General features: G+C 44.9%; 1 protein-coding gene across 1 annotated transcript in view; it reads left to right on the top strand.

The window, feature by feature from the left end:
* Positions 1–2,060: 2,060 nt before the first annotated feature.
* Positions 2,061–19,375, top strand: part of ANO2 (anoctamin 2) — a 310,151-nt gene continuing 292,836 nt past the window's right edge. The window contains exons 1-3 of the mRNA XM_059681978.1: positions 2,061–2,185; positions 17,370–17,554; positions 18,792–19,118. Coding sequence (XP_059537961.1) covers positions 2,164–2,185; positions 17,370–17,554; positions 18,792–19,118 — 534 coding nt within the window. The 5' untranslated portion in view covers positions 2,061–2,163. The remainder of the gene's footprint in view (positions 2,186–17,369; positions 17,555–18,791; positions 19,119–19,375) is intronic.

The raw sequence follows: 19,375 nt of genomic DNA, 5'->3' as shown, positions 1-19,375 counted from the left end.
GATTCAGCCCTTGCTATCGTGGGAACCAGGGACTGCCACATTTCTAGGTCTCAACCATTCCCATTACTTCTGGGGACCAACCTCAAGGGACTATACACTACAAGCAAATGGCACGGATTGTGTTAAATAGGTTTAGAGGGGGAGTTTAGTAGGGTAGAGGGAAGGAAGAATGGATAGAAGTTTTATATAACTGTTCAATAATTCAAAGGTTGTCATCTCTCCATCCATCATCCTGCCTCCAATGCTGAGCAGCCTCTAAGGTCTCTTTAGGAAACCAGATCCATTGCAAGGCATCGCCTGTCTCTCTCCTAACTGATCGCCTAACACTGCACCTGGGGATGAGGTGTTATTGGAGGCATCAGGCTCTACAGAGAGACTCAGCAGAAAGGCTGCCTCTTTAGCATAAGGTGTCAATTTCCCAACTTCCCGACTCGTCATAGCCTGAATTTCTCCTCCTACTAACTGATATGACATTTCATCTTCAATAATAAAAAAAAATAAACTGAATCAGAAAGGCTGCATGTTTTGATTTAGGAAAAAAAGGGAGCAAGGTAGAAAGGATGCAGAAAGGGAAACTGGTGGAGATAGTGGGGGTGTCGCACAACCTCTCTTACTCTGCAAGTCTCCCAAGGGGAGGGTCTGCCTCTGGTCTCAGGGACTTTGTCTTTGCTCATCCTCAGACCAGAGGAGACAGTCCCTCCAAGTCAGAGTCTTAGGGGGAGTGTCAAGGAGGGAGTGTACAGAGACTAGGGGGTAAGAAAGTGCCGGAGGGAGAGAAGAAAGAGAATGGATAAAGGAAGGATGGTGGAAAGTTGCCCACTTGTCTTGGTGTTGAAAAGACATGGAGAAGGTCCCTGGAAGCGAGTGGGGAGGGGACATTGCCTGGGAGAGAAAGAAGCTGAATGGCAAAGTGTTTTGAGCACAGAATCTGGAGCAGGCTGCCTCCTTTGGGATCCCACATACCCTTAGAGGTAAGTGGCTTGATCTTTTTTTTTACACCTCAGTCTCTCATCCACAAGATGGGTATACTAGCAGTAATTACCTCATAGAATTGTTGTTGGAAGGAAATATTACTACGGTGGGTTAAAGGGTACCTGAGGAAGAGGAAGTCCTGCATAATAAACATGAGCCACGATTACTCCTAGTGAACAGAATAAAGCTCAGGATTGGGACCTAAATCTTCTGGTTTTCCCTCTGCTCTGCCCCTGGCTCATGCTGCGTGGTCTGCTCCCCTTTACTGCTACGGGCTCCTCATATAGAGTGGGGAGATAACATTCTTCACATTGAAAGGTCATGGTCATAAATAGCACACTTGATTTCAACATCCTCCTTTTTCATTTTCCCGGCCCTATGTATCAAGGAACTTGTTTAGCTCCAGGGCATCTTGGAACTGTAGATTCCATCATCCAGAACAGACTTTCCGAAACCTTTTCTTCAACCCTTTGCCCATGGCCAGGTGCCTAACTGTTCCAGAGAGATGGCAGTCCTCTGGTTCTTTGGGTCCCGGCTTCCACAGGCTCCCTCCTCAACCCTGTCCCAGGGCCTCATGGGGAAGCTCTTCTACAACCTGCAGCCCCTCTTCCTGTCCTACCCGTCCCTTGTGTACCTGGTCCTTGACTCCTGCTCCTTTTAGCCAAGAAAAAGGTGGGGACAGCTGGTGGTGGGTCGAGTGAAGGAAGGTGTGCAGGGAGGCGCCCCACCCCACCCCGGGGCAGGGCTGCAGGAAGGAGGCTTTGCGGGTGGGATTGGAAACTAATCAACCAGACGGTTCACCAGATAATCCGGCTGAATATTCACACCCAGCCCAGGTTATGAGGCACCTCCCCCTGGCCGAGGAGAGCGGGAAGCCCTTACTGTCTCGCCCCTCAGCTCCATTAACCAGGTGTCCCAAACGCCACCCTCCCGCGGACGAGCGCTCTTCCCCACGTGGCACTGCGGGCGCTCCTGCGCTCGGGGCTCAGCGGGAGAGCCCGCTCTGCCTCCGGTGGCGCCCGCCGGGTGGCCTGGGGAGGGATTAGGGAGGAGCAGGCGGCAACAGGCAAGGGGCGGGCACGTCCAGACCCAGCTGAGCCGAGATGGAATTAGCCTCCAGTGGAATAAGCCTGTCCAGCCGCGAGTGCAGCAGCGGGGCAGTCGGTGTTCGGCGTCCTGTGTGCCAGCAGCATGGCCACCCCTGTGCTGCAAGGTGAGTCTTCCCTGCTGGGGACCCGGGTCCTGGGCAAGCTGTAGGAGGGAGAGGGGCTGGGGTGAAGGAGACGCATCCTAACGCCTGCCCTTCTGGGTCGGTGACCTCAAGTGAACCTGGAGAGAGGGCGGTTAGGGGAGCTGATCCCTTTCCCCGTCGAGCAAGTTCTATGGAGGAGAGAAAATGTAGGACAAGAGGCAGAGGAGTGGAACAGGGGCTTTTTGGGTGATGGACTACCGATTCCTACCTCAGCGAGTTTTTCCGTCCTTGTTACAAGTTGTTGGATGTTAGTGTTGAGAGTAGGCAACCAACTCGCAGAGTTTAATTCAGAAACAGTCTGGGGAGGACAGAGGTTAGGATTCACCACTAACAATTTTGACTTGGCATCCCTGGCGCGCCCCTCCAGTTCCAGGAAGTCTCCTCCAGCCCTTAACCAACCTGCCCTCAGGAAGGGCATTTGCAACTCAGGGTGCAGGGAAACCCAGGCACTTCTTTCCTGGTGGTTTTTCTTAGAAGTAAAGCAAATTAAGATTGAGTTTGGGGGAGGAGGGTATTATCTGCCTCGCCTCCCAAATTATCCTGAGCAGATGGGTGTGCCAGGGCAGGAGTGATCTGGCCTGGACAGGGATTTTGTTGGGTGCCTTGTTTCTGGTGGTTTTTAAGAGAGGCGCAAAGTGGGGAGGTGCCCATTCTGTTGGCATGAACAGTAAGCCGAAGGGACTGGAAGGTGGTGCCACCCATAGTCCTTTGTGACAGGTATGGAGAGCTACCTCTAGGAACCACGCGGACCCTGGTCCAGGACAGAGGTCCCATTGAGCAAAGTTAGTTCTAAATCAAAGGCAAGTGGCAAGTGGAGGGAAAAAAAATCTTAGACAAGGTTGAGGCCTCCCAGAGGACTGTGATACCCTATGTTCTTCTACTTGCCGGGACTGTGTTCTTGGAACCAGACATCAGAGCTCTTGCCCAGCTGTCTGTTCCCCTCCCCAGCTGCTGACGGGAGTGCCCATTTGCTTCTCACACTGTGTCTTGCCATGTGCCCATCATTTTGGGAGCCAAGGACCCAATATGGCCCTTTCCAGCAACCTCCTATACTCTCTGAATTGCCTCTATGTGGCAACCTGTGCCGCTTTGCTGGCTGATTGAAGAGGCTGTGTAAGTGGTATGGCGGGTTCCAAACACCAACCTTAGTTTCTGGTCCAGTTTCCATGCGTACCTTCTCTGCCAACTTCCACTGTGGGGTAAGGCTAGAGGGCCAGAGGCATTGGGGCCTAAAGTGGAGCTTGTCTATCCTTTTCTCTAAGGAGTCTGCCTGAATGCCCAATGCTGTGCTCAAGAAAGGCACGCACCTGCCTATCTAGACGTTCTCCATTCTTGGTACTCTAAGATGATAACGCTTCAGCAGCCCCATGCACTATTGATGGATATAGGAAGGAGGAGGTGGAGTCAAGCATGGACTTGTTCGGACCACAGCAATGCAATTAGCCCTGTCCACCCTTCTGGTATTTTAAGATGTACTAGAAGTCTTTCTTTGGCTCCTACTAACAACCTCGCAAATCCTCCAGAAACTTTAAGAAAATAATTTATTTCTCTCTGGCTGGCAACTCTCCATCTAAGCTAACTTCTGCTGAAATTGCTCAAGGATGGCAGTGCCCAGGTAGCTGGTGTCAGATCCTCTTTCTATTTAGCAAACATGAGAATAAGGCACACTACCATAAATCTTCGGGCTTGCTCACTGACAAAGGAATAAATCCCACTTTTTCTGATGCCTGTTATCCATAAGCAAATTAAAATTAGCTTTACAAAAAATAAAAATACACGTTCATGGTGAGGAAAATTAAATACAAATACATAAAATAAAAAAGTTTCCTGTTTTCAATATTTTGGTAATTATTATTTTCCCTAATTGCTTTTTTAAATCCATTATGATTTTTGACTATATCAGATAAATATTTTTATTTATTTTTTATTAATCATCAAACATTTTGTAAGAAGGGAAAATTCAGATATAATAAAACTTAAAACAAGAAAAAATGAACAATTGTCAAATAATGAAGGATTGGGAGCATATTATTATATCACAAGACCTAGACTAAGAATAGGTACTGTAATGGAGTAAAAATTTATCTATGAGCTTCCTGACAGGCAGGTCAGAGAAGAGACAATAAGTTACATGGATCTCTTTGTCTAATAAAAGGAGACTAGTTAATCAACATTAAGTTTTAAGAAGAATGTCACAGTGGTATTTGTGATATTTATGTAAGACATTGCCCAACATAATGAGCTATAGTTTTATTAATAGGTTTTTAGAAAGTATATTATTTATCACATGGGCATTTATTATATTGTATCTGATTTTGTTTTAAAAGGGTTTTTTCTGTTGTATCCTTTTCTGGTTCACTCTACCCTATTATATTTTTTTAAAATGCTGTTTGCAAACCATTAGATAACCAATTAATGAGTTAAACCTCTAATTTGAGAAGTAGTGGCTTGCAGCATACAGGAAACTCAATGGCTAATAGTCCTTTTGAACTGTTGGCTCTCAATCTCTTTTTCCTCCCCTATGTGAGAAAGGGATACAAAACACTCCCATCAGGATCAGTTCTTATTCAAATTTCCCTGTTATCATTTCTCTTTAGCTCGCATTTCTTGCAGTGTTCTGCAGCTACCAGATTCTCTCAGCTTCCGTTTTGGTGAAAAATGTCTTTATTTCACCCTCATTTTTGAATGATAATTTCACTGGATGGATGCAGAATAATGGGTTGATAGTTATTTTTATCCTTTTAGCATTCTAGGTGTCACTTTTTTGGTCTTTATTTTCTGATGAGGTCAGTCTTAATTCATATATTTATTATATTCATTCTTTTGTCCATGTATAATACCATTTTAATCTGGTAGCTTTCAAGATTTTATTTTTGGTTTTGAGCAGTGAAACTATTCTGTATGTATCTAGCTGTGAATTTTCTTTGTATTTTTTCTTGCTCAATTTTGCTGACCTTCTTGAATCTGGAAGTTAATGTATTTTATCAAACTTGGGGATGATTTCAGCCACTGTTTCTCCCATTATTTTCCTGCTCTATTTTCATCCTCTTTTATTTCTGGAACACCAATTACATATATGTTAGACTGTTTGACATTGTCCCATTGGTTCCTGAGGCTCTGTTAATTATTTTTTCAATCTTTAGTTCTCTATTCTCTAGATTAGATAATTTCTATTCATCTATCTTTTACTTTATTGATCCTTTATCTGCCTTCTCCAGTTGCTATTAAGCTCATTCAATGAATTTTTCTTTTTAGTTATTGTAATTTTCAGTTCTAGGAATTTCATTTAAAAAATAACAGATTTATTGAGATATGATCACATCCATAAAATTCACCCTTTAAAAGTGTACAGTTCAGTGATTTTTAGTATATTTACAGAGTTGTTACAACCACTATCTAATTTTAGACCACTTTCATCATCCCCCAAAGAAACCTCGTACTCACTGGCAGTCATTCACCTTCCCCCCTCTAACTCCTGGCAACCGCTAAGCTACTTTCCGTTTCCATGGATTTGCCTATCCTGGACATTTTATATAAATGGTGTTTGTGTCTGGGTTCTTTCACTTAGAATAATGTTTTCAATGTTTAGCCACATTATAGCATGTATATGTTCTTCATTTCTTTTTATAGTTGAATAATACTCCCTTGTGTGGATATACCACATTTGTTTATCATTTGAATTTTCACTTTTTGCTACTATAAATACCATTCAAGTACAAGGTTTTGTGTGTACGTATGTTTTTATTTCTCTTGGGTATATACTTAGGAATGGAATGAAATGGATCATATGGAAACTCTGTGTTTAACTTTTTCAGGAACTGCCAGACTATTTTCTAAATTTCTGTAACATTTTACATTCTTACTAGCAATATATGAGGATTCTAATTTCTCCACATTTTCACTGACACTTGTTATTGCTCTTTAAAAAGAAATCCTTATCCGAGGATATTTTTTCCATTAATTTTTTTAAAAGAGAGAGTGGAAGGGAAAGAAGGGAGAGGAAGGGAGGGAGAGAGAGGAGGGAGGGAGAGAGAGAGAGAGAGAGAGAGAGAGAGAGAGAGAGAGAGAGAGAGAGAAACATAGATGTGAAAGAGACCCATTGGTTGGTTGCCTCTCACATGTGACCCTGACATGGCTGGGGATGGAACCTGCAACCCAGGTTCGTGCCCTTGACTAGAAATTAAACCTTAGAACCTTAGGTGTGAAGGCTGATTCTCTAACCAGGGAGCAACACTGACCAGGGCATTATTGCTCTTTTTAATTATTGCCATCCTAGGGGTATCTCATTGTGGTTTTATTTTGCATTTTCCTAATGACTAATGACTGGACATTTTTTTCACATGCTTATTGGCCATATGCATATTTTCTTTGGAGTAATGTCTACTCAGATCCTTTGCTCATCTTTAAATTAGGTTATTTACCTTTTTACTGTTGAGTTACAAAATTTCTTTTTTTAAAAATATTTTTTATTGATTTAAGAGAGGAAGCGGGGAGAGAGAGAGAGAGAAACATCAATGATGAGAGAGAATCACTGATCAGCTGTCTCCTGCACGTCCCCCACTGGGGATCGAGCCTGCAACCTGGGCATGTGCCCTGACCGGGATTTGAACCATGACCTCCTGGTTCATAGTTCGATGCTCAACCATTGAGCCACAATGGCTGGGCTAAAATTTCTTTATATATTCTGGATACAAGTCCCTTATCTGGTATATGACTTAGAAGTATTTTCTCCTATTCTGTATATTCGCTCTATTAATGGTGTCTTTTGAGTTTTTAATTTTGATAAAGGCCAATTTGTGTTTTTTATTATTATTTATGATTTTGGTATTATAGCTAAGAAATCATTGCCCAACCCAAGGTTATGAAGCTTTACTCCTTGTCTTCTAATAATTTTACAGTTTTAGCTATTGCATTTAGGTTTATAATCCATTTTGGAAAAGTTAATTTTTGTGTATGGTGTGAGGAAAGGGTCTAACTTCATTCTTTTTGCATGTGGATATCCAGTTGTCCCAGTACCATTTCCCATTTCTTTCCTCACTTCTTGCTACCCTTGTTGAGATCCAAGGGCTTATTTCTGGAATCCCAGTTCTATTGATTGGTCTATATGGCTATCCTATGTCTGTAACACAGGGGCTTTGTGGTAAGTTTTGAAATCAGCAGTTACACTTGTTTCTGTTTATGATTGTAGTTTCTATTTCTTTACACTCATTAAGCATGTACTTATCTAGAACATATTTATGGTAGCTGCTTTAACATTTTTGGGCTTCGTTGAGATCTGTGTGTGTGTGTGTGATCAAATCCTATTTATTTTAAACACATAAACAGTGGGACTGGGAAGGAGTGATGAGAATAAGATGCCGGCCCCCTTGACAGGGCCAGCACCAGCTCTGTCTGTGTGCCTGAACAGGTCCAACCCAGCAGCTTCTAGCGGCCTTTTCCTGGGAGGACAACCTAGCTGTGAATCTTCCATGTGGATGGGGGTAGGGTAAATTGGCTCCTGGTCCCTTTGGACTAAGTGAAAAAGGCCAGAGGACTGATATCAATTTTTATTGCTTGCTTTGTCTCTTTCATGGGTCACTTATTCTTGTCTCTTTGCATATGTAGTAAATGGTGATGGTCAAATGGACATTGTGTATGATACAACATTGTCTTCCTCTCAGGAGGGTCAAAAATTAATTTTTTTTCTAGCTGGCAGTTCAGTTACTGGCTGATCTTATTTTGGTTTGGTTGCTACTTTTTAAGGGTATATTTATGGAAATTCCAAGTTATATTCCAAGATTCTGTAACTTGGTAAGATTCACCCTCTCCATTCTGTCTCCCCTATTGATTTTTTCCAAGATATGCCCTTAGGATTTTTTAGAGATAGTCTAAAAGGAACTTTTCTCTAGTGTGTGGCTCTTACTCTTAAAATGAGGTCCTGGTGTCTCAACTGGATGCCTGGAGTGTTGGGACATGTATGTTAACGAGGTCTTGTTACTCTGGCTAGGATGGAACTTCAACATCTCCTAGTCTTATTTGACCTCTAGCATTTTTCTTCTGATCTCAGTGTAGCAGCCTCTCTAGTAAGCCTCACTTATCTTACCCGCTGCATCTGGGAACCTTCCTTCACACCGATTCCTTCCCTCTTGCACTGAACCCCATAATTTCTAGCCATTTTAGCTGCTTCAAACCTTGATCTCTGTTTCTTTGGTTCAGTGGGCCCTCCTTGCTTTATTTGGATTCCAGCTCCATGAACTCCAGTCAATAACTTGTTCTGAGGAGGTTACACTGGTGAGTTTTTCTTCCCTCAGGGATAGCTTTTCTGTGTGATGGATGTTCAATGCCTGAAAGTGGTTGACTCATATATTTGTCCTGTTTTATATTTGTTTTTGGAAGAATGTTTACCCAAGTACCAGTTATTTTATTATTACTGAAAGCAGAAGTTCTTGTCAGCAAGCTTTTCACCAAGAAATATTTTGTTAGCAAATGGTTTCAGATGTAGGTCATTGACAAGGGCCAGAACTATTAGAGTCAAAAGTAATATTCATGATTTAGAAAAGAAAGAAATTGTTTTATTTACTTATTTTCAAAAGGAAGTTATGATCCCAATCTTGGTTCTTGTCTTGAGAGAGAGTTTGACTATGGGACTGCCTGCAGTCAAGGCCAAAACTTTTCTTTAAAAACAACTTTGTTACTGCTCAAAAATACTTAAACTCAACACAATCAAAGCTCCAGAATTTTATACCACAAAATGTAGAAGAGATGACTGTGCCCAGAAATCCCTCTCTGCTCATCTTTCAGCATTTCATTTTATAATTCACTCTTTCACTGCACACCTACTATGTGCCAGGCTGCTGTAAGGGTCAAAGATGATATCCAGTCCCTACTTTTGAGTATCTCTACCCACCTGTGGTGTGCAAAAACTATGAGAGTTTGTTAAATCTGTGAGGTTGGGAGAAGTTTTGGAAAGGCTCTGTTGAGCAAGGCTCTGACATATGAGTATTTGACGTGGGTGGTACCTCAGTTGGCTGACTTATTGCACTTGTAGGTGGAGTTATGTATTATCTATGCTTATTGTGAAAGGTACTATATTAGTTAGGATATTGCTCAGTTAGCTGCTCTAACAAATAGACTGAAAAATACATAATGAGTAAAACACATGACAGTTCACTTCTTCCTAAAGTAAGCATCTTGGATGGGTAAACAAGTTGGCGAGGCAGCTCTTTTCCATGTAGCTTTTCAGGGACCCAGAGCAATGGATCTTCAGTCAACTTCAACTATGACTTCGAAGGTGGCCCTGAGAGTTGCCATTCCAGTGATCTAAAAGGGGAAAAGACCACGTAGGAGCATGCAGGAACATGCACGGGAATTTTACTATGATATGAAGCAGGCCTGGAAGTAGCACGTATCACTCAGTTTACATTCCTCTGGCTGGAATTCAGCCTCGTGGCCATGGAGATTAGGTAATATGGTCCAGCTGTGTGTTCAGGAAGAAAGAGAAGAGAACATGGATTTTGGTAAGCAGGTAGTTGTCTCTGTCATAGAGGCCTACAAAAATAAGTTTGGCATGGCATATCCACGTTTTTTTACTGTATTAAAGTTACAGAGTTACACACTTATCTTCCCAAGTAGGCTTGGAGATCTTCATGTTTTCAGCACCCAGGACAAGGCAGGGAAGGAATGTGATAAATACTAAATAGTTTTTTTAATGAATGAATGAATAGTAAATTGGTGTGACAGTAGTTAGCTAACAGATTCAGTTGCTTCTTTTTCTTAATATTCATTTTTTGAAATGCAAGTGATATCTGACTAGTATGAGTTAGAGAAGCAGGTGAAGACATTGTGGTAGGACCATTTATACTTTAATCTTATCAGCCACACTTTAAAACACAGTGTAGGATGGGCTGCCAACGAGTAGGTTTCTTTTGGGCAACTCATCCAAGTTCCAATCTGTGGATTTTGTCATTGAGAAAAGTGCTTCCTGAAATGAATTTCTTATTCTTTTCTTGTCCTTGGTCTTTTAGGATTTTGGGTCTGAGCATTGACTATAAATGCTATTTATTAAAAGGCCCTTTTAAAGGATGAGGGATGTTAAGAATGCCTAGTCAGGAAGTCCAGATTTATCAAGTTTGTTTTCTTGCTTGTCCCTCTTCTTGAGCACAGGTAAGCCTAGTGGTTAAAAGTGTGGACTGTGAGTATACCACTTACTAGCTGGTGACTTTGGGAAAGTTGCCTAACTACTCTATGCCTCAGTTTCCTCATCAGTAAAATGGGATAACAATATTACTTATCTGATAGGGTTATCCTGAAGATTAAATGAGTTGATTCGAGTAAAGTTCTTAGAACAGTGCCCAGCACATGCAGGATGTTAGTAGTTAGGGTTGTTATAGCTGCTGTTATAATTAGGGAAGGTTTGTGTTCAGTTCAGAGGGGAAGCCACTCTGTTCAAAATTCACTTGTAATAAAGGAGTCTCCAATTCCCTGCATCATTACCTCCAAACTTTTGCTGAGCCTCTGTTGCATCCAGAGTCCTATACTAGGAATACAAAGACATAACAGGCAGATTTTCTGAACATTTTGAGGACTTCCTTAAGTGGTTAGGGAAGGTTCAGTGTATGAGTAAGACTTTATCTGGATGAGACTTAGACAAGTGGAGAGAGCATTCCAAGCAGGGATGACTGCCTGAACAAAGACACAGAGTGAGGATCAGCTTGGACATAGGTTTGACCAAACTTGAATGTTCTTATCTGATGGACAGATAAGGCAGCAGAGATATATAAGAGCCAGATATGGAAGTCTTTGAATGCCACATTGTTTGTAAGCCTCAGGACCATGGAGGTTTTTGGTTACAAGTGAAATAAAAGTTTTATGAAGGGTCACCTATAGCAGCAAAGAGGTTGAGGTCCGTCCATCCACCCATCCATCCACCCATCCATCCATCCATCCATCCATCCATCCATCCATCCATCCTTATCCTGACACCCATTTGTCTTCACTATAGCCAGAGTGATCTTTCTAATGTAATTAATCATGTTGCTTCCCTGCTTATAATTCTTTAATGTTATTATAACTCATGAACTCTGCATGTTAATAGAGTGGGGATTGGTATAGAATTGAGGAGAGCTGGTTAGAAGCAAAAGGGAGGACAATTTTAAAGACCAAATACAAGAAAAACCATGTCACTGCCAGGGCTGACCGGCAGACCCCGAGCAACTTAGGAATGATTACTCCGGCACACATTTCTGTGGAAGAGAGGGCTAACAGACTGCTTGGCTTGAGAAACCAAACAGCCCCCGCTCACCTGCCTCCTTAGGCTTTTATTGTAACAGTAGCTTGAACTAAAATTAACTATTAGATACTAACAATAAGGTAAGCATCCTGGAGAAGACACATGCATCTGAAGACTAAGCATAAAGATTCCAGTAAACCACCTGGGGGCTCAGACTTGTTTGGAAAAGTCAAAGCAGGGGTTGCCACCTTCAGCCAGCTCCCCTTAGAGGCCCCTGACCTTTTGGAGATTACTCCTTACAAACTTTCCAACCAAGCTCTGTGCTTTCCCACATGCCACCTCCTTGAAGCAGGTAGTTCAGTCTTTCTGGAATGTGTGTGTGTGTAAAGTGACTAGCAAATGATTGACACTGGGAAGGTTGACAGTAAATATGGTAAGGGGCCTTATATGTCATGTTAAAAGTATGTACTTAAATCAGAGGCGTCCTTCCTGAAATTCACCCTCAAACCCCACCACACAGTTGGGAACTAATGGGATTATGTGGGTGGAAAATGAGCAGAAGGAGTGAGGCTGATGATCTGAAACAGCTAAGCTCAGTGGCTGATCACAAAGGTCCATGCAAATTATTGTCTTTCTCCCTGGAACCTCCTTTCCTACCTTGCCCATTGGAAGATGCCTATTTTTCTAGATGCATCTCAAAGCTCATGTACTCTGAGAGGCTTTAGGCCAGTGATGGCGAACCTGTGACATGCATGTCAGAGGTGACACGCGAACTCATTTTTGGGGTTGATTTTTCTTTGTTAAATGGCATTTAAATATATAAAATAAATATCAAAAATAGAAGTCTTTGTTTTATTATGGTTGCAAATGTCAAGAAATTTCTGTATGTGACACGGCACTAGAGTTAAGTTAGGGTTTTTCAAAATGCTGACACGCCGAGCTCAAAAGGTTCGCCATCACTGCTCTAGGCAGACCTGAGGGCTTCTGCTTCTATAAGTCCTTGTTCATACCCTGACTTTGTTCTTCTCTTATTCCTGAAATTATCTCCTTACTAATCTATCTTCCTTCCTTATTAATCCTCATTCCTTGTGAGCACCTAGGGGTTGGTGGAAAGACCCAGGTTCTATTTGGCCTTGTATTTCCAAAGTATTATATAGTTCTTGAGAAATAAAATGTTTTGGCATTAATGAATAGAGATGTGAAAAGTTATAAATATTTTACCCTTTCTCCCAAAAATGTCCAGTTGTGATTGGAGCATGGATGATGGTGTGTGCAAGAGGAGAGGGCCAGTGAAGCAGGCTGTGGATGGGTGTAAACAGATGAAGCAGTTCAGACAGGTAGGCAGGGCCCAGATTGTGAAAGGCCCTGTATGCCATATAAGACAGTTTGGTCTTCATCCTAAGAAGGAGGAAAATCCACTGAATGAGAGCAACTTGATCAGATTGTTTCAAAATGGTAGTACTAGCTATAGTGTGCAAAGAGGGTAAAGGATTGGGGAGGATCGAAGAGGATCTGAGAGGAGTAGGATTAGTGGCAGAAAACTCATATTTATCCAGGTTCAAGGTAAGGATGAACTTGTGGTAGGGTCATCATCAGCAAAGAGATATTTGAGAGCACCAAGTTAGAGAAGACCGTTCTTTAAAAAATTTTTTTAAATTAAAAAAAATTATTGGGATGACATTGGTTAATAAAATTATATAGATTTCAAGTGTATAACTATATGATACTCCCTCTACCCTTTACTATCTCCTTTAATATCTCCCCTTTCTCTTCCCCTCTGGTAACTACCATACTGTTGCCTACATTTTTGTTTGTTTGTCTTGTTTGTTCATTTTTTACTTCCAGTTTTATATCCCATATATGGGTGAAATCATATGGTTCTTGACTTTTTCTGTCTGACGTTTTCACTTAGCATGATACTTTCAAGATCTATCCATGTTGTTGCAAATGGGGGTATTTTATCTTTTCTTAAGGCTGAGTGGTATTCCATAGTATATATGTACCACATCTTCTTTTTTTTTAAAATATATTTTATTGATTTTTTACAGAGAGGAAGGGAGAGAGATAGAGAGTTAGAAACATCGATGAGAGAGAAACATCGATCAGCTGCCTCTTGCACATCTCCTACTGGGGATGTGCCTGCAACCCAGGTACATGCCCTTGACCGGAATCGAACCTGGGACCCTTCAGTCCACAGGCCTACGCTTTATCCACTGAGCCAAACCGGTTTCGGCTACCACATCTTCTTTATCCAATTGTTTATAGAAGAAAACTTTGGTTGTTTCCATGGATTGGCCAGCACGAATAATGCTGCAGTTTGAAAACACTTATTCACAAAGAGAGGGCTATTCTTGAGCCAAGGCTATAAGACAAGCAGAGCTGAAGAGGCAGATTTGAAATGATCCCTTTTGTGTAGAGAGAACTGGAGGGTTTTCCTGATTTCTTTGACCATGTACAGAGGCTTTAGCAGGACCTATGGGGCAAGAGGAGGGGTGATCAGCAGGGCCATTGGATCCAAATTTTGAGCTTGGAGTTTCAAATGTAGGCTCTTTCCCTGGGTCAAATGCGTACAGGGAAGCAGGGGGAGACCTCAGTAAGTGTTGATCCTAATTGAAATCTGTCCATGGTAAGATGCTTGGGGAGAGGCCAGGGTGAGTGCCTTCAAAATCTGAAAGTGACTGGTTCTCTCTGAAGCTCCCAAGAAGGCCTGCCTGTTGGTAGAACCATTCCCACTTGGAGTCTTGTTCTTGTCGTAAAAGAGTTTGGATGCTCTGTCTCCCCTCAGGGCAGCCCTGGCCTTGAAAGGCTCATGACAGAGGCTGCCCGATTTTTCAGGGCACTGCACTCTTCACCTGCCAGTGGTTAGTAAAGAGAGTAACAGTGCCAAGAGGGACACTTTAAGGGAAAGCCCTGATGCCTGGAAGTCCAGCTCCCTCTGGAGAACTTCTCCTGATCTTCTATCCGGGAAGCCCTGGGAACCTCTTAGGGCTCTGATGACTCCCCTTCCCTTCTCTAGGCCTGGGGAATCCACTTCCTGCTCTTTCTCTAGCTTCCTTTTGCTTGTGTCACCTGGTCCCTTTGCTCCAGTTCCCTCCCCCCTCCCCCCATCACCTGCTTCCGAGCCTTTCTCTAACAAGTTCTCCACATCCTGTTCTATCTTTCTCCCTACTCCAAGGGCCCTCCAAGCGCCGAGCCTTTGCTGTGCCAAACTGTATAAGAGGTGGCATGACTTGAAGGGCCCAGGAAGAACTGCTGCCTTTCAGCATCTCTCCCTTCCCCTAGCACAGTGTACCAGTGCCCGCCTTCAGAGAGGATTCCTTCAGCTAGGACCTCTGCCCCTGCAAACATGCAGGGCTAGTAACATCTGTAGGGCCCTCTAAAGATTTCAAAAATTTTTTTTTAAAAAGAGATTTCAAAATGCTTTCACTTATATTATGTCAAGATGTCAATATGGGCTGTAAATTTGCTTCTTATCCTCGACAGCCCACAGCCAGAAGAAGGAATGGCTATCGAAGGCCCTGATGGTGGATGGGAAGGTGCAGGCATAGAATACGGGAGAATCAAAGGTGGGGAGGGGCCTTGGAGCAGCTCAGGGAAGAGACAAACTATAGACATGCATTGAAAGGACTCTAAAAATAAGCTCTGCTTGTTTTTTTCTTTTAGATTTGGTCCTCTCCCTGACTTTAGTGTCTACTATTTTTCTCTCAAAATCTCTGCTCCTGTTCCTTCATCTGCCTCTGTAGCACAACCTAAGGTACCTGCAGCCAGTGGGATAGTGGAGGTTGGATCCAGCTGTGATGTCTGTGTCAGAGAATAAGCAGAGAGAGCAGCCAGGATGACCAGTGGGGCCCTGGAGGCCAGCCTCAAACCCAGGTGGCACTTTCAAGGCATGGTAGCTCCTGGATAGTGGTTTGACTAAAGCTTTGGGTTGACTCTGAATCTGAGCTGTCCTGATTCACAATTGTGAATGTGAGTATAGTGGTGAAGGAAGGGTGGACCTTGATGAGCTTGGTACAGGTAACCTTTGTTACCTGCCCAGTTACATATCAGGATGGTCTTTGGCTTGTGAGGCATGCATCTGGAGGTCTTCAGGCTTTCCCTGGGGTGTGGAGTCCTATTCTTAGTTCTGCCCTGGACTAGTTGGAGGGCAAGCATGCAGAAAAGCATGAGGGAGAGGGATGAGGCAAGACCAAAGACCAACGAAGAAGCCCCTCCCTTGATGTCCTGAGCTGGAGGCCACTCTGTTGCACCACCAGCATGCATGCCCACTCTTGCCCTCTGTGTTCTGTCTCTAGGGAGTGCCTTCCAGAAGCCACCTACCCTTCAAAACCAGCTTCAGGCTTAATTCCTCTGGAAGCCTACCTTGACCTCCTAGCTTTCTGGTCTCCCACAACATGGACTGGAGCCCACAATATAGAAATAAATTATGAAAACTTTACTCTGCTGGTCATACTTGTGTTTTCTGCATGAAAGATGCTAAGTTTTTCAGGTGCAGGGACCAATGTCCTAGGCTTACTGAAACTGCCCAACAGAGAGCGTGCACACAGGGGCTGCTCCACAAACTGGTAACTGGCCAGAGCTCTGTTTCAAGAGACCAGGAAGAGTCGCTGTTTGTTAATTAATTAATTAATTAATTAATTCACTCATTCATTCAGCAGGGGCTAAGGGTTGAGCTTGATGTATAAGGTGTAATTTCTGTTCACACAGAGCTTAAATGAAAATAATGAGAATAATTATAATAACTACCTTTTGTTGCACACACATAGGCTAATGACTGTCCTGGGTACTTTGCATCACATCTCTAGTTCTCATACTTATTACAATCCTGCACGTTTGGGGTTCTCTTCCCTTTACAGTTGAAGAAAGAGGCTCAGAGAGGTCTCAGGGTCTGCAAGTGGAAGAATTGAAGGTTCAGCCCAGGTGGCAGAGTTGAGGGTCAAGTATAGGTGGAAGAGTTGAAGTTTAAGACCAGGTAGCAGAGCTGAGGTTCAAGTCTAGGTGGCAGAGCTGAGGAGTCAGCCCAGGTGGCAGAGCTGAGGGATCAGCCCAGGTGGCAGAGCTGAGGGGTCAGCCCAGGTGGCAGAGCTGAGGGTCAAATCCAGGTGCACTGGACTATGCTTCTCTGCTTGAAAGTGTTCCTCAGAGATGGGAAAAGACTGGGTCTGATCAGCTGTGAGCCCCTGTCTGGGACTTTTGGTGCAAAGTGGAGTTGGAGTGTTTCATCTCTCAGTCCCCCAACTTCTAATATGCTGTGTTCCATCACCCACTGGGTTCCTCTCCCTCCAGGGTGCTGCTGGGAGTCTTTGAAAATAGCACTGCAGTGCTGCTGTTAGAAGGGCTGCTCTGGGGAGGATCGAGGAAGGGCCATGAGCTCTGAGACCTTGGTGGAGCCAGAAGGTGTGTGGGGTCCCCTCAAGGACATTGGAGGCTGCTCTTTTGTCAGAGGACACTCCTGCCCTCAGCGGGCCCACCATTGGTTTCTCCTTGCTCTTTCTTTCCTCCGGGAGTGGTGTTGGCTGGTCTGGCTGTCCCCAGAGAGGCCCTCAGGCTAGGTTTTTGGAATTAATTCCAGATGTGTCTCCAGACAGTATCCCACCTACCCTGGCTCCCATGATGTCACCCTCTTGTCTAGGACTTACAAGAGATTATGACAGCGATCATCAGCAGGGGCTCCTGCTGGTGGCTCCAGGCTCCGTGTGTGTGTGTGTGTGTGTGTGTGTGTGTGTGTGTGTGTGTGTGTGTAGTGGAGCGAGACTCCCCTTCTCCACTCCCTTCTCCCCATGGCCAGTGTGACCCTGGTTTACCAAGGCTCTGAGGAGACATGCCCATTTTTTAGGACCACCCACCATATCTCTCCCTCAGGGCCTCAGCTCCTCTGTGTCTTGGCTTCCCCATCACCTGAAGTGGCTTTGCCTGTTTTATCTTTTCCTCTCACAGACATCCCCTTGCTCCCTGGCTCCCCACGCAGGCTGAGCCCTCGTGCAGTGGCCAGGGGTGTCCAGGGCCCCAAACAAGGACAGCAATTCCTCAAGGTGCCGGGTCCCCCAGCCCCAGGTCTGCAGGGCAGCTCCAACCGAGATTCTGGCCAGCTGTCCGGTGAAGAGAGCTCCCACAGCAGCTCCGTGAGTAGTGGGCTTGGGGGGATGGCCAAGGGGAGCCTCGTGACTGGGGAAATTCCACTTAGGGGGCAGGGGCAGGTGTGTGTGTGTGTGTGTGTGTGTGTGTGTGTGTGTGTGTGTGAGAGAGAGAGAGAGAGAGAGAGAGAGAGAGAGAGAGAGAGACTCGGGGTTTTTATTTAGGCCCCCTTTCCTTTCCTTTCCTTTCTCTGTAAGTCATGACAGTGTAATGTCCCAGCCATGCTGGAGTCTTTTGGTCAGAGGACCTGGAAGAAGGAGGTGTGAGAAGTCCAGTGGTCCCACCTATTGGTCTGCAGACGCCACAGCTCCCCTCCCACCTCTGCTGTGGTGGCTCTGGAGGCTTTCCCCTGTGCCTGGTTGCCCAGGTGACCTCTCAGGTGGCTGCTGAGGCAGCTGGGTATCAAGCCAGTAATAAACAGGGAAACACCCAAAGGGGAGGCAGGTCCCTCCTCTGCTCCGCCTCATTCTTTCTCCTCCTCTCTCAATGTCCCATCTCCACAGGTGGACGGGAGCAGGAGTCAGTCCCCTGCTGCCAACAGTGACTGGAGAGGAGGAGGAAGAGGATAATGTGGGGCTGTGAGGGGCATAGTATATAGTGAATCCCCTCAGGGTGGGAGGTGGGGGTGGGCCAGGTGACCAGAAATTGGCTTTTGTTCCAATGGATCCAGAGAACCTGCCAGTGAGTACTGTGTGTGTGTGTGTGTGTGTGTGTGTGTGTGTATGCGTGTTGTAGATTTGCAAGGAGATGGGTGTGCCACTGTGCATGTGGAGAGCTTGTGTGCATGTCAGAGTGCACTTGGTGATATACTATACGTGTGCACGGGTATGTGTGCAGGAGTGCTGGTGCAGAGAGCTGGGTGAGTGACTGTGTGCATGTGCAGGAGTGGACTTGGGGCTCTGTGTGTGGAGGCAGGTCGTGGGCTGTGCATGGGTTTGCTGCTGTGTGTGCAGTCTGTATGTGAACGTGCATGTGTGCATGAAGGCTGGAGCAGGTGTGAAGGTACCCATGCCTGGGCTGTGGACAGGGGGTGGAGGGCTGTGTGGGGTGAGTGTGGCAGGTGAATTTAGGCCACCCTGTCCTTTCACTGGGGCAGTTGGGGCCTCGGGGCCTAAGGGGCTTGCTTCCTAGTGCATTTTTTGGGGCCCAGAGCAAGGTCTGCATCCTCTGTCTCTCACCCCTTCCTCACCAGACCTCACTATTTCTATTGTTTTCTCTGGCCAGGTCATCAACAACTACCTGGATGCCAACGAGTCAGTGTCCTCGGAGGCCCCTCTGAGTCGCATGCACTTCCATGACAACCAAAGGAAGGTCGACTACGTGCTGGCCTACCACCACCAGAAACGAGGGGCGCATACTAGCCACAGCTCCCCTGGCCAGTCGCTGGCCATCATCTCCAATGGGGAGACTGGCAAGGAGCCCCATGCTGGGGGCTCTCGTGACATTGAGTTGGGGCGGCTGGATGCCCTGGAGGAGGAGAGGAAGGAGCAGCGGGAGGAGTTTGAGCACAACCTGATGGAGGCTGGGCTGGAGCTTGAGAAGGACGTGGAGGTGAGGTTGGGCCGGTGTCACAAGGTTGTGGGATGGGATGACCCTGCAGGGCTGGGCTCCAGGTAACCAGTGTCATCTGTAGGGAGCCTTGGCTTTGTTCTGAAAGGTGGCATTTTTTTTTCTGATGGAAAAACACAATTTTCTTGTCCAAGGACTTGAGAAAGAGTCTTGGTATATCTAGTGACTCTACCTAGGGGATCCTAGGTAGTAGGGGTGTATGTGTGTGTGTGTGTGTGTGTGTGTGTGTGTGTGTATGT

Source organism: Myotis daubentonii, chromosome 2 (genome assembly GCF_963259705.1).
Source record: "Myotis daubentonii chromosome 2, mMyoDau2.1, whole genome shotgun sequence".
Taxonomy (NCBI): Eukaryota; Metazoa; Chordata; class Mammalia; order Chiroptera; family Vespertilionidae; genus Myotis; species Myotis daubentonii.
This window is presented reverse-complemented; position numbering and strand designations above follow the sequence as displayed.